Raw genomic sequence first — 14,651 nt, forward strand, 5'->3', positions numbered from 1 at the left:
TACATACTATGGATAAAAAGTAAATTTGTTGCTTTGTCTAACTGGAAAAAACCCGATGAATTACGAGAAGGTAATCCCACTTCTTCCCGTTCTTCTCTCTGCATCCTACCACCTAAAGGCCATAAGAGGAACCACATGTCAGTCTCTTCCGCCTTGTCCTCGCAACCCCCCCCCCCCCCACACAAAAAAAAACTTTCATGGCTGCCGCTTGATTATTATTGATATTGATAGCTAATGAGACCTTGAACTCAATTGTATCAAACTCTTAACATTTATTTTTCTATTAGGTTCTTTGAATGTAGACACGGTGCCAAGCGGAGCATGATGGCATATTTGTGGTGCCGTTTGAACCACTCATTAAAAGCGGCTGTTTTGGTCACATGAAATTTACGCACCCTGCCTATTTTGGGTGCGGTGGATACTTCCCATCCCACCCCTGTGACACATCACCATGGAGCATTCAAGACAAAGCCTGAGCATAACTAAATTGCGTCATAGTCAATTCAAGCATTACTAGTAGCAAGCTGAACTGAACAGCAATATGGGCTGCTTCAGTTATTAGCCTGATTGACCTTAAATGCTCTAAGACTCACCAGGCAACCATCTGTACATAATCAACCAAGACATACAGACAACTGTTATTTTGTACTAACCCACTAGAGGGAAGTGAGAGATGATCTGTATGACATGTTTGCATGTCAGCAATCAAGAATAGAAAAATGCAAGGAAACGGAAACGCAAAGGCCTACAATTGTTTGCCACAGACACACACACATGCACACACACGCTTGGCAAATGTATCTTCCCAAAGTCAGATGAATTGGTAAAGACTCCAAGTAAATTAACAATGACAATAGCTTGAAAAAAACAACATACCAAAAGTAATAGCAACGGAAACATTTAACTGTCCCTGTACAACTGGAAAACGTTCATATAAAAAAGGAAATGTGCATAAATTGTGATCCAAAACTTTATAATATCAACCAATAAATGTCACATGCATAACCAGTTAGATGACTGAATTAGTCTGCAGCAAGGAACACATTATTCACTTTGACTTCAGCCATGGCAGCCCGGTACACAGGGCGGAGGGCACTGAAGGTCTGCAAGGGAGAGAACAATTAGAAGCAATGCAATGCATGGGCAGAGTGAGTAAACCAGCATCCATGTGCCAACCAGTTGCTCATGACTGTGACTCAATGCAGTGGTCTGTAATGTCACCACACACACACACACACACACACACACACACACACACACACACACACACACACACACACACACACACACACACACACGCGCATTGACACAGATGGACAGACACATGGACACTCACTCACACTATGTGTAATTTGAGATGATTGTGCTAGTAATAATAAATGTGTAATAAGATGTTGTCCACCATGGAGCAGCACCATCTCATTGAAGTAACACCACATTGACAAAGCCAAAAGCTGAAGTCTGTTTTTAGTTACTGGGCTCGATAAATAAACTGTCAGTTATTTACTTTGTATAAATACAATTTAACTGAAACGGTCAGTTCTATTTTTATGCATTTCTTTTTGCATTTTTTGGTTGGTTGGATGACAAGAGTCTGACTACGAGGAGATCCTCTGCGACTCAGACAGTGTCGTGTTTCATTACGCTGTTGACCCCAAACTTGGCTAAACAGATTCGCTCTGGGACTTTGTGCTCTCTTCAGTTTTGCTGTCAATCAGTGTTAGCGCTGCTAGAGCTGTGCTAACCCTTTTATCATTTATGCTAGCTAGTGTGTGTGTGTGTGTGTGTGTGTGTGTGTGTGTGTGTGTGTGTGTGTGTGTGTGTGTGTGTGTGTGTGTGTGTGTGTGTGTGTGTGTGTGTGTGTGTGTGTGTGTGTGTGTGTGTGTGTGTGTGTGTGTTGCAAGAGGCCCCCCTCCCCAGCTCTTGCATTACATTCATGTCTCTCGACGCACACAATGAAACCAGTGCTGTAAAAGCCTTTAGCAATGCTACGTGGCTAACTAGTATGGGCACTGCCACCGCCTCAGGCCACAAAACTGTGCAGTCTGTGGGACAGAGATGAAGAGATAACCTTTGGCGCTCTGCTCGGTCCTCACAAAGCCACCGCTGTCATAGAGGCAGAGTGAGGGGGAAATGTGGTTCTGTCATCAGAAGATGACTTTGGTGACTAACGACACGGTTAGATGTAGCTCCACTGAATGCATGACTCTGGACAATATTTATTCATTTCTTATTGGTCAAAGCCTTCACCCCCCCCCCCCACACACACACTCATACAAGATCACATGCAAACACACCTACACACTTTTCATTCAGGAATGACTACCCACACGTCACTCTGTGTGTGTGTGTGTGTGTGTGTGTGTGTGTGTGTGTGTGTGTGTGTGTGTGTGTGTGTGTGTGTGTGTGTGTGTGTGTGTGTGTGTGTGTGTGTGTGTGTGTGTGTGTGTGTGTGTGTGTGAGAAGCATCGTCTGTGCTTTTGCGATCTAGGGGGCAAAGGCCGGGACGGGGTTTGTGGGTGAATAATGAACCTTCTCTCTGTCCGTCTCTCCCAGGGGGAGTGCGTGTTGACGGTGTGCCTGGAGGAGGAAGAGGCATGCGGGCCTGTGCACGATGCGAAGAGCGGGGAAGGCGGCGGGGAGAAGGTGTTTTACCTCCTGTTTTCCGGCTCCACCCAGCGCCATCTCACCACCACGCTGCGAGTTAGCAATGTGACTCTGCAAGCCGTCTGCCCAGGTACCACACACGCACACATCTGCACACACGCCGTGCACACACACATAACTTGCAATCTATTTTCAATGTTAAGTGGCTTCCCTTAAGGAGTTGGGGGAACTACCTTCCACAAAATCCACAAAGTGGGTTTCAGCCAGAGGACCCAGCAAAAGGGAAGGGAAGTGGTTTTCTTTTTGACACCGGGGACCCTGGAGTTGCTGGTTGGCTGGCCACAGACCCAGGCCTTCCACCGTAGCTCTGTTAAGCCCCTTGAACCCTCGCAGAGCGGAACGTTTCTGCTCGACTGGGTGTTTTAACAGCAGAACCGCTGCCGTTTGAAGTTCTGACACATTCCTCGGTAATGGATTAAGTAGATGGAGAGATGTAAACATTTACAGCTTGTGACAGCGTTGGTCAGAACACGTGCTTGCCTTTTCTGTGTGTGTGTGTGTGTGTGTGTGTGTGTGTGTGTGTGTGTGTGTGTGTGTGTGTGTGTGTGTGTGTGTGTGTGTGTGTGTGTGTGTGTGTGTGTGTGTGTGTGTGTGTGTGTGTGTGTGTGTGGCATGCTTATTAATTTAAAATAACATATGCTCTGAAAATCTTGGAAATCCATGTAAGCTGTTGAAGTCGGACAAGGCCCTTTCTTTAGATAGGGAAAAATAGTTTGAAAATATTTTGATACCTAGAAAACTGTAGACGTAGAAGATTTCCACACTACAGAAGTGTTTTATTCCTAGAATGTTTGAAATTGCCTTGAAATGGGTAATTGACCTCTATTAATTATAGATAATGGTTATTCTGTATTAATTATAAAGATTTTGGTTTGCTACACAGACACCCCACTTGTTATTGCTAGTTTAAATTAGCATTGACTCATTTTCGAAATAGAGGAAGACAGTAAGCATGTAGTTTTGGTATTACTGGTTAGCCCGCGGTTCGTGCCCGTGTAGCCGCAGCCCGGGCACTGACTGATCCTTGAATATACTGCTGAGATTTGGCAATGCAGCCAACCGTGGTGGTTCATTTTCCTCTTTTGTCGAATCTCCTCATCTTTCTTTATCTTTTCCAGCTCACGATGTGTGTGAGCAGGTGGTGGTGACGCTGTGTGTGGTGCGGCCCGATGGACAGGTGGCCCCCCGGGCACAGCAACACTTCTGCTATGTACAGGTGGGTTTCCCCTGTGCCATGTGGACATTATGTATATGGGGTGCATGTAACATGCGTATAGATAAAACAACCCTATCCACAGTGGCATCCTCACAGGACCCTTTAATGTACCTGGGTAGTAGACTGAGCCAGTGAAAAAAAAAGTAGATCTACTATTAAAGGAACAGTAGAGCAACAAGCTGGGACACATAAAAGAAGCAAACCCATAATTAGTTTTATGACAGTGGTGTTTATCCTACGAGTGACATCTCTGTTAAAAGGGTTTATTAGTAATGAGGATGTAGTAACTTTAAATAACTTTAAAAGTTTATTCACTTTTTAGGAAGTGAAAAAAAAAAATTCTTAAAAAAACCTAAATGTTTTCTTTAACGTTTAAAATCGTCGACTTCTGACAGCCAGGTGCCCAGGTGAAAAAAATAAATAAAATAAAATACCACCTTTCCCTTGTGTCATGTCTCAGGACCTTGCCCTGCATATGGCCCACTTCCTGCTCAACAACGGGGCACCACAGGGGGTGATGCTATTGGATGACCAGCAGGTGAGGGGACGTCTGGTGGGAATAAGGCACTACAGGAACAAAGCCACATTCAAGTCAAATGCAGCATCGCTCAACACAAACGCATGTTCCATTCTGTCTTCAGTGGACTCCTTTCGTTATCCTTTATCCTATCCAAAAATATGGATTTGCTATTTCAATTTTCTGTTTTTACACAACCTACAATGTTTTTATCCCGTGATGACGCTTACTGGATTCAAAATGCATTGGTGCAGTTCCAATATTCTGGCTCAGATGCTCATGACTTCTATCCTGTGTGACTGGTTTTCTGTGACTACCACTGTTGACTACCACCTCCTCCGTTGCCATGTGCACCTCTGCTCGTCAGGTTCCACTCAAAGAATGCGAGCGGCTGGACCAGAGTCTTGCACTGGCCCTGAGCCACCTCACCTTGCCCCGCCCCGGGGCGGAACCGGGAACCCAGCAGGAGGAGCTTGGCACCGGCGCGCCCGCCGAAACGCCTGCCATCGAACACACGGACACAAGCGTCGAGGCGAACCCGGACAAACTCGTAATCGCCCACACGGAAGCAGGCGCGGACGAGGAGGCTCACGTGAGCGCGTGCGCCGCGGAGCACGAGGACCCGCTGGGTGAGAACGCGACGGGTCCAGAGAGCCGCATAGGTGATTATCATGCTACACTGGCTTTCATCCCCCCGTTCTCTGTTTCATGTAACTCGGAGGCTCTGCACGTTTCACTCAGGCACCGGCCCGTTCAGGCCTATTTCCTGTCGAGCCTCTCGCTGTAATGATCCCTCTCGTTCGGTGGCCGCCATTAGGCTTCTCTCCGTCTTCTTGCTTCTCCGCCCCGGTTCTGAGTCTTCCATCCAGGCATCCTGTACAGTCAGGGAAAGGTTAGGTCAACTACGCTAAACACAAACGTTCCCGCTCGGCTCCTGGTTTGGCTGCAGGGCTCCTGCTCTGTTTGTGTGGTCATCTGGAGGAGGACGGGCGTGGATATTGGCAGGCAGGGCAGCTAGCATGCTAACGGAGTGGCGTGTGAACTGTCATTTGTTTTGAAAGATACGTCGTTCTGTATAGTAATGTAGGCTCATGTTTATTTAAATGAGGAAGTAAAAGAAACAAACTGTGAGAGAAAATTGTGAGAGAAATTTGTAATGAAGAAGTGTGATGAAAATACACAAACAAGACACAACCATATTCCTTTGACCCACATACACATATTAATTATTGACTATTAAATGTGTAAAGTTTTTAAAAATCTTTTATTAAGTCTTGGCTGTTTGTCTCAGGACTCATCCAAACACAGTGAGAAATCTAGCCACACTTTGTACCTCACATCACCAGACACAAGTCAGTTTGTGGCCGACATGCAGACTGTTGCCATGAAGAGAATAAAGGTTCTCTGTGATCCTTGACAAACTCTTGAATCTGCTTATGGTCCTCATGTGTGTCTGTCTTTGTTTGTGCGTGAGTCTGTGGGTGTGTTCCTCTGTCTGACCTCCTGTATTCGTGTTGTCTTTCTATCCCCTCCCCACCCACTCAATTCTGTAAAAATATTTCAAACCAAAGTGCAATTTCCAAGAGCTGAGTTGAGCTCACAGTCCCTCGTGGCAGGACAATTAGTTTCTTGAGGGAATAGCCGTTTGTGCTGAAATAGATGAGGTGTCACTGCACAAAAAGCTACTTGTTTGAAAGGATCTGTAAAAGTCTGTATGGTCATAATGGGACGGTTAATTTGCACTTATTCTTAGTCCCTTTGGTTGCACATGTCTGCTCACACCAGATGTTGGAGAGTGTGTGGGAGAAGAAAGGTTAGCATTGTAAAATGCTATGAACAAAGTCGTACAGTTATAGCCCCTTTCCTCTTGTCCTTTAAAGAGTAAGGAAATTATTGCATGAAAACCTGGTCCTTTTGTGACTTCGAACCATTACCTCATTTTGCAATGAGGTAATGGTTCGAAAGTCATTGTGTATGTAACATCCTCCTATTGAACAGTTGATTATGTTCAGTTGAGGGCAGAGAGGAGAAGGAGGAGGAAGGCTGTTCTAGTCTTTTTCGCTCTCTCGCTCGCTCGCCGTGACCGCCTCTTAAATGACTAGTTTGACACTCGTAAATAATTAGCATTATGGGATCGTGGCTTACAATGACAGACTACAGGGAATACATGATTATCATGATCAACTCTTTCACACACTGCCCAGCAACAACCCCCTTGCAGGATTTATTTTTTGTCTCCCGTTGCACACAACAAACTGTATTTAAGAACCATAAGTATAGTCCAGCCTGTTTTTATTGTATGCTTCCTGTGATTTTTCTATATCCAGACACATGTCTATGTACCTTTTATGTAATTGAACAGTGGTACGACTATGGTGTCCATCGTACTGTAGGCTCTACACGTGAAGCAGAGAGGACGTACCCTCTGTCGGCTTAATCCCTTAGTAAGCACTCGTACACTCCCTCTTGGGGGAGAGAGGGGTAAAGGCTCTGTGGCACATGAAAAGGTGAATTTATGCTTATCGCTCCCCTGTTCTTTGTCCCCTAGCTGTCTGCATGAGCGGTTGCATTTGTTTGACTTGGAGACTGCTCTTCCAATCCACGTTCCTCTTGCAGTTCACTGCCTCTGTACCAGACTGAACTGTGCACTTCTTTTGTATACTTATGTACCAAAACTGTGACGTGCGCATACACAAAAACACACAAACACCAAGCCTCCCTTCATGATTTGTGGCCGTCCCGTATCTGCAGTTGCTCTTGGCTCGTCCGACATCCCTCATGACTCCCCCCTTCTGCTCTGCTCCTTCTATTCCCTCCCCCTACTTTCTCTCTCACCCCCCCCCCCTCCCTCCCTTCCAGATGTCTCCCAGTGGGGGGGCCATCGGTGGTCAGCCTTGCTCCACTTTGCGGCCAGCCGTGGCCTGAGGAGGGTGGCGTTGTTCCTGCTCCGGCAACCAGCGGCTAGAGAGGCGCTGAGGCAGCGGGACGCCCAGGGAGACACCCCCGCCAGCCTGGCCCAGAGGAAAGGACACCAACAACTGGCGGAGCTCTTCACACGGTCAGTACTGTAGGGTGTGTGTGTGTGTGTGTGTGTGTGTCTGTCTCTCTCTCTCTGTGTGTGTGTGTATTGTTGGTGTGTTGGGTAAAAGACAAAGAAAATTAGTACTTTTGAAAATGTTCGAGGAATGTACGGAGGAAGATTGAGTCTTATTTTGAGGTGAATACGGTAGCAGGTGCAACAGTGAATTGGCGTTAAAGCGAAGAAACCAAACTAAAAACAGACATGTTGTTGTTTTCCGCACATCTTAAATAGGGCAAATTAGAGGGCTTGTGTTAGATTCCTAGTGATGGAGTGCTTTAACATGTTTCAGTGTCTGTGACAAGTGTCAGCCCCTGTGTAAAGGAGTGGTTCTCGTATACGTGGGTATGCAAAAAAACACCTAGATTGAGCTGAATTTTTATCACACTATTTTGAATTTGACGACTGTATCTTGTAGAAAGATTGTTGCAAGTCCATTCAGTCTGTCTTGTTTCATTGTACTGCGTATGGCATTTTTTATTGGTTCACCCCTTGAGAAACTGCGTTCTCCTGAAGCTACTGAAACAGGGGAAGGTGAGAAGCACTCATAATGCTATAAAAACATTGGGAAAAACAGATTCCATCCCATTGTCACAGCTGATCTTGTGCGCGTCTAGTGGTTCAGCTCCAGCTGCTAGACAGCTGGAGCTTTGACGTACCAGCTTTGACGTACTCAAAGCTGACAACGCTGCAAAAGGTTCTTGCCCATCAACATCACTGCAGTCACTGTGTGTCAGGGCTTTTACCAGTGCCGTGCATTCTTGAAGAACGTCAGCAGCGCAGGTGCAGTCTGATTGTCACATTTATTTTTGAAACAATCGGCCCCTGATTGCCGCACATTTTGCCCGCCCTAGCCAAATTTAGCTCGCCTAGCACGCACCGGCGCTGACTACAGCCTGCTTTCACTTTGTAGCTCATGAGAGCTGCAGGCAGGAGGCGTGGAGGGAGGGCGGCTGCAGGTGCAGAGTGATCGTCACATTAACCTTTTTAATAGTTGGCCCCTGATTGGCCCATGTTCTGCAGCCCTTGCCAAAGTGCTGCTCTAGGGCAATTGCCTTGAGCGCCTGTATGGACGCGCCAGCACTGTGTGAATGCCCACGTAATTCAGCAACCTAATTAAGCCCAACTTCCACACACGCCCTGAGCACACAGAGCACACATTCGGTTTATATTTGTAGCGCTGGCCACAATATAAATTAGAATATAATTTGTTTTCGTTTTACGAGCAAAGCACATGATGCGCTAAAGTAGCAGGGATAATATCTTTTTGGCCCACTTCCTATTGGACCTGGTCTGTTTTGGACGTGGAAACTCCAAAACATTATTTTTGCATCTGTCCCGACATTGCTGTGTGATTTGGGCTTTAGGCTTTACTCCTGCAAAGCAGCCAGACTGCTATTTTGTTAATCCATGTGCAAAGACGTACGTCTCATGTTATTTTCTTGGCTGAATCCTTTCTTTTCAGCCACCAAGATGGATTGCTGCGTCTGACATGTCATGGGAAAATGTCTGATTTCTGAACAGTCAATTTGTCTCCTTTCCCATCTCCCTCAACCAAAGCTTTTATTTACATTTTTCTCGGAAAAAGGCTTGTCGGGTATGGCTGTTTATTGACAAATATTCAGTCTTGGATTTGAATCGTTTTCTACTGCTGCAGTTGATATCGTCCGTGAATGGATGAGTGTTGAGTGCAAATGCACAGCAGAAATGGTGTGCATCAAATCAGTGAGAAATCAGTGAGTGTTCAATTCCAGACACTATCCTGATTAATAAATGCTGGGCTGCCAAAAAACAACTGTCATTTTTACCTCCATCACCTCAGATGTCTACAACATCAAATATGCATTGAACCACTTCCCATTGTTCAAATGGCTGCACTTCAATACTCTCTTCAATAACCTCTTCAGATACCCTGTTTACCCTCCCACTCTCTGTTGTAAAGCCCTACTGGAGTGCAATCATCTGTTTGAACTTCACAATCTTTGGACGATCAGGTAATAATAACAGACCGCATCTGTCACAGGATTAGTCCACCTTCACCATGGAGCATCTCGGAGATCCTCGTCTGACAGATTTCAAGTGACGTTTCCCACCCATTTACACCCATTTACACAGTAACACCATCATACCAGCCAAATGTTTTGTTATTTACAAAGACGCCATTCTTCCGCCAGAGCGTCTCATCCTAGCGATTACCCTGCCACGGAAAATTACACGTTGTCAACCGTTTTTAGTTTTGAAGTACGTGCATGGGCTGTCGACACAAGTAGGCCGCTGTTAATCTTAATGAGGCGTCCGTCACGGCCCCCTCAGAGGGAGCCCAGATGAGGTTCCATGTAACGACACCTTTTGACAGCGCATTGTACTGGTGTGACAATGGCTGTCAATATCCCACCATGGGACCGTGGGGAGAGTCAACATGTGCGGGACCTGTCAACTGTTTCCCCAGCTCACCACCTCCCCCCCCCCCCCCCCCCAACAGCTAGTGTTGGAGGAGAAGAACAACACTGAGGCTTGTGGGGCGCACAGACCGGATACTGATAGAGAGATTGTTGGTTGTGTGTTGGTCATGTGTTTTAATAAGCAATGTCAGCGCCGTGCCAGAGAGAGTTGTGGTACACTAGGCTTGAACCACATGAGGCTTTCTCTGCATCTAGATTATCATTTGACCTGTTCAGTCTCCACAATGAAAACTGCCTTTGCAAATTATGTATATAGAGATATAGATAGATAGATATCAATATAATATAGAAAGATATTTAGACTTTAAGGGTCACACCCCACAGTCCTCCAGTGTAATTCACCAAAGAAGCACCCTTCCATGACACTAGACCAGAGGAATGACTACAACTGTTTGGTGATTAGTGTGCTTGCGTGTCACCACCTCCACTAATCCAGTAGTGGAGGTAGTGAGTCAACTCCAGATACACTAGGGATTATGTAGTCCAAGCAGCCTACAACTGCTGGCCCTGTTTTCCTTTGTGTACGCTCTCTCTCTCTCCGTCTCTTGTCTCTCCATTTATATTCCACCACTCCTCTTCCCTTCCTCCCCCATTTCGGTCCCACCCACTTCCCCTCTTGGTCCCGTGGTTTCTCCCCAGTGTGATTTCTGTCCACCGCTGGTGGCATTACGCTGAGTCAGGGGACATGGCGAGGGAACATAACAGGTGGATTGTAGGCATTCTGTAACAGAGTGGAGCAGCATGGTGGCTAACCTTCACCGCACACGATGTGGGAGTAGTACCCTGACTGATCCGTGGCCCAAAGATGCTTTTTAATTGCAGCTGTTTATATCAGAGAGGGGTGGAAGAGAGGAAGAGTTTATCTCGCAACAAGCAGAGTGACAGACAAAGAAAGACGAAAGATGTCTGCGGGTGTGATTCATTGGGAGATCCCAAAATAGGACCCAAGTACCATTTTGTTTTTTTCTCAACAGACCACACACAGTGGCTCGCTCACTTGTTCGCTCTCCATCTATCTTTCTCCCTCTCTCTACCTCTCTCTATCTCACTCTACCTCTCTCTCTTTCTCGCTCTCCCCCTCTCTCTCCCCCCACTTCCCATTACCTCACTTACCCGATGTAGCTCTACCGGTGTGGCTTTGCACTTGTAGCTCTTCAGCGCTGTCAAAACAGCCAGAGCAGTACAGGAAAGCACAGCCAGTACCCGGCCATCGCTTCATTATTTTCCATACTTCACCTCTTGTGTGTGTCTTCTGCATTCCAATCCTCTGATAATACAGTTCTTGGTTGTTTCCAAATAGAAGCTATCACGGAAATATTAAATGAAATATTGAATCCATTCAGGTTCTGCACCATTACCGTGGGCGTCTGTGCATGCCTTTTCATGCAGTTTAACGACACACTACAGTAGAAGGCCACATGTCAGGCCATTCTTTATTCATGACATTTGGTGTGTTGATTTTACCCTATTTCCCAGAGTTTGCAATTCTGGCAAACCAAACTGCATGCATAGCAGACTTAAGTCAATAGTTGCATGAGGTTAGACCTGTTTCAGACAACCACATTTTGTGACCGCATCAATGCAGCCCTGACATTAGGAAATCGGATGGATTCATGTCTCACAACCAGATTGTGACTAGCTACAGTTTCCCTCTTGGAGGCCACCACCGAAAGCAAAGCAGCACGTGCTAAAAGGCAGACTGGCTGGGCTGTTCTCTGATTGGCTGCCTGCAGGACCAAGTGTGTTGTCAGTTGATGTTGATTGACAGCTCTGTTGATCCTAGCTCAGGGTGGGAGCAGATTGAGGAGGGAGTGGCTGTGGTGTGAGTCACTGGGTATCATGCAACGTGTGTGTGTGTGTGTTTACGCCGCTCAGGATTACCTTGTTGCCGGGTGGTTTCGTGGTGACAGAATCTGCTGCGGACTATGTTTTATCTTTTTCGTGTGGGTTGACTGATGATTCTCCCCCAATGTGTATAATGACATAATATAATGGTGTGAGAAGAGAGAAGACAAGAGGAAATCATCAAAGTGCTGATACGTGTGCATGCAAGCTGGGGAACGCAGTCAGAAAGTTAGGTGTGAATGTTGTCATTCACACTTAATTCCCCCTGCCACCACCCCCATCTCAGAGGCCTCCACTGATCTACCTCCTCCTTCTGCATTTGGTGTTCGTAGGTGCGAGGCGTCGGCAGAAGACATTCAGGAGGACTCCGAAGGCTGGCTCCAGGTTTACCCAGAGGGCCGGGCGTTGCAGTGTCACCCGGGCCTGGGGACCTACACCCTTACGCTCCCTGCTTGCCGGGGGAAGGAGAAGGAGAGGGAGGAAGCAGAGAGAGGAGACAGGCAGAGGAGTGAAAGCCGTTTGCTGAAGGACGAGGTGGAAGAGCTGAGGAGACTGGTCCAGATACACAGAGAGCAGAAGGTGAGTGCCAGACGAAGCCGCTACCTTTCCTGCTTGTGTTCCTCATTTTGTATACATTTTAGTGTTGCACAGTGTAAGGTGTGTTAGTAGGTTTCTTTTTATTTCTATTTAAAAATGTGAATTTTTTTGAATGCATCGTTCATCATCTGCTGCTGTATATTGAACCACTAGACTAGAATGAGTGATAACGCTGACATACTTCCGTATAACGTTAGCTAGATATTCCACGGTTTAGTATCAATTTAGTTTAAATATTGCTAAACAGGCACACTCAATTACATTGCTTTTGATTTATCTTTATGTGATCAATAGACATTACTGAACACTCCGCTACCTAGAATCTTTTCACTCTACTTGGATGGTCAACATTTTTGACATACAACTGTTTACCTCTAGACAGGCCATGTTAACTCAATGGCATGCTGTTAAGTCTCAGGTTTTATGTTGGTGCTAATCATGTGATAGTTATCTTTAACGACACTTGCTACTCATTTGAATAACATGGGTATTATATTGATATACAACTCAAATTCAGGTGAAGCTAATGAAAATATGACAAAATTATGTTGATAGCAGCTACCAAATCTCACCAGATAGATAGTTGCTATTAACTCGATATGTTTGGTGATAATAAATAAACTGATAAACTGATTCTCAACTGTGGTCTACCCAGGTAAAGTGATACCCATAAGGCTTTATTGCTTTAATTGATTCTTTAAGGCGCGTAGTTGAATTGAGTGGGTTGCTTATGTCAAGGCAATGTGGCCCCTGTTTCCCTGGTGTTTTTACCAGTTAATGTGTAGTATGTGCTTTGTCTAAAATTTTAATATGATTATAGGCCTGGGTGTATCTGTCATAAAAGAGATGACCCATTTCTGGATGAGTGATGATTAATTATGTATTTGAGGTTTGTTACCAGTGACCTGCAAGGGTAGTTTTCTCTTACGCATGCCTGTTATTCAGTGAAGCAGTGAGGCTAAACTGGTTTGTACACTTGAGCAGCTGGTTAGCTATACTCTCACTTCTTCTTCTCCCCAGGTTTCACTGTAGCCTTCTCAAAATAATGCCTATTGGCAATGCACTGTCCTTTTGAAATACATATCCATGAGCAAATTGTGAAGACATGTACTTAGTGGGTGTATCACAATATGTAGGACTAAAAGGTAGGACAAAACTATCTATGCATTGGTTGAGAGTAATGCCCCTAGGTTAACTTATTTGTAGATCAGCCCTTCATTCAGTACTTCGACAATTAATCATTTGCACAGTGTTGTGTGTATGTCTGTCTGCCTGTCTGTCTGTCTGTCTACCTTTTTTCTGTGAATAACTTGTTTTGTACTTGCTTCATAGGGTAGGGGACAAGTTCTAATAAAAAATAACAAAAAAAACTTTGAAGTATCCACCAGCAAAATGAATTAACTTTTATTTTCTGCCTTGAGTCTTCATTATGTATTTATTTTAATTCATTTTTTTATTTCAGGGAAAATTGGATTTCTGTGATTCCAGTTCCATAAAACCTGGTTCAGCCCACCTCTCTTCTGGTCATGGACTGTGTAGCCCTGCTGGTAGGGCGTGTCCTAAATCCAATGGCCAATCAGAGAGACAGGAGCCTGCACGACCTGCTGTAGAAGCCCCGGAAAAGTGCTGCAAAGCAACAGAAATACAGGCAAGCGAATGTGGTTTCACTGTTGCAGACATTGCTTCTTGCAACACTGGAAGTCCCCGTTCTAATAAGGAAGAGAAGGCAGCAGGCAGGGCCAGTCCTGCCGTCGGACGCCAACCTACCCGCAGCAGAAAAAACAGAAAAAGGACATCAAAAAGTAGAGGACATGACAAAAGTGTCACATGGACTCCAGAGAAAGCTATAAACAACCCTTCAGAGATAACGGGAAGTAACTCTGAGTTGATCATCATTTTGCCCAAAGGACTCGTAGGAGAGGGGAAATACACGAGTTGCTCTGAAACAGCAAGCACTCCATTTCCCATAGTGCCTCTGTCTGGGACTGTGTGCGATGCAGGACAGGTTGTCGTGACTACCAGCGTAGCAGAAAAACAGGAAGGAGGAAACTCTGAACTTTGCCTCGAGACTTCTGCTAGAGCAACGGAGAGAGAAGAATTGACAGCCAAGCAGACAAACCAGAATCATCTGACAAGCAACGCATGTACCACGGCTCAATGGAACCTACCCTCTGAAGGCAACCCGGAAAGAAAAGGTAGACCATTGTCAGCTGCTGGTTAAAAATAATTTATTATGTAATTTAATGTATTGATTGATTGCAAGGTTTA

The 14,651-nt window shown here is 45.5% G+C and overlaps 1 protein-coding gene across 4 annotated transcripts in view; it reads left to right on the forward strand.

Annotated features, from left to right (window-relative positions):
• LOC311357382 (uncharacterized protein) overlaps window positions 1-14,651 on the forward strand; it is a 77,002-nt gene that overhangs the window by 14,006 nt on the left and 48,345 nt on the right. For all 4 annotated transcript variants that reach the window (XM_084477317.1, XM_084477318.1, XM_084477315.1 and 1 more), the window contains exons 3-9: window positions 2,557-2,737; window positions 3,786-3,883; window positions 4,344-4,421; window positions 4,768-5,062; window positions 7,260-7,458; window positions 12,119-12,365; window positions 13,846-14,578. In XM_084477317.1, the coding sequence (XP_084333443.1) occupies window positions 2,557-2,737; window positions 3,786-3,883; window positions 4,344-4,421; window positions 4,768-5,062; window positions 7,260-7,458; window positions 12,119-12,365; window positions 13,846-14,578 (1,831 nt within the window). The remainder of the gene's footprint in view (window positions 1-2,556; window positions 2,738-3,785; window positions 3,884-4,343; window positions 4,422-4,767; window positions 5,063-7,259; window positions 7,459-12,118; window positions 12,366-13,845; window positions 14,579-14,651) is intronic.

The sequence above is a fragment of the Micromesistius poutassou genome (genome assembly GCF_964030765.1).
Source record: "Micromesistius poutassou genome assembly, chromosome: 13".
In the NCBI taxonomy this organism is placed as follows: Eukaryota; Metazoa; Chordata; class Actinopteri; order Gadiformes; family Gadidae; genus Micromesistius; species Micromesistius poutassou.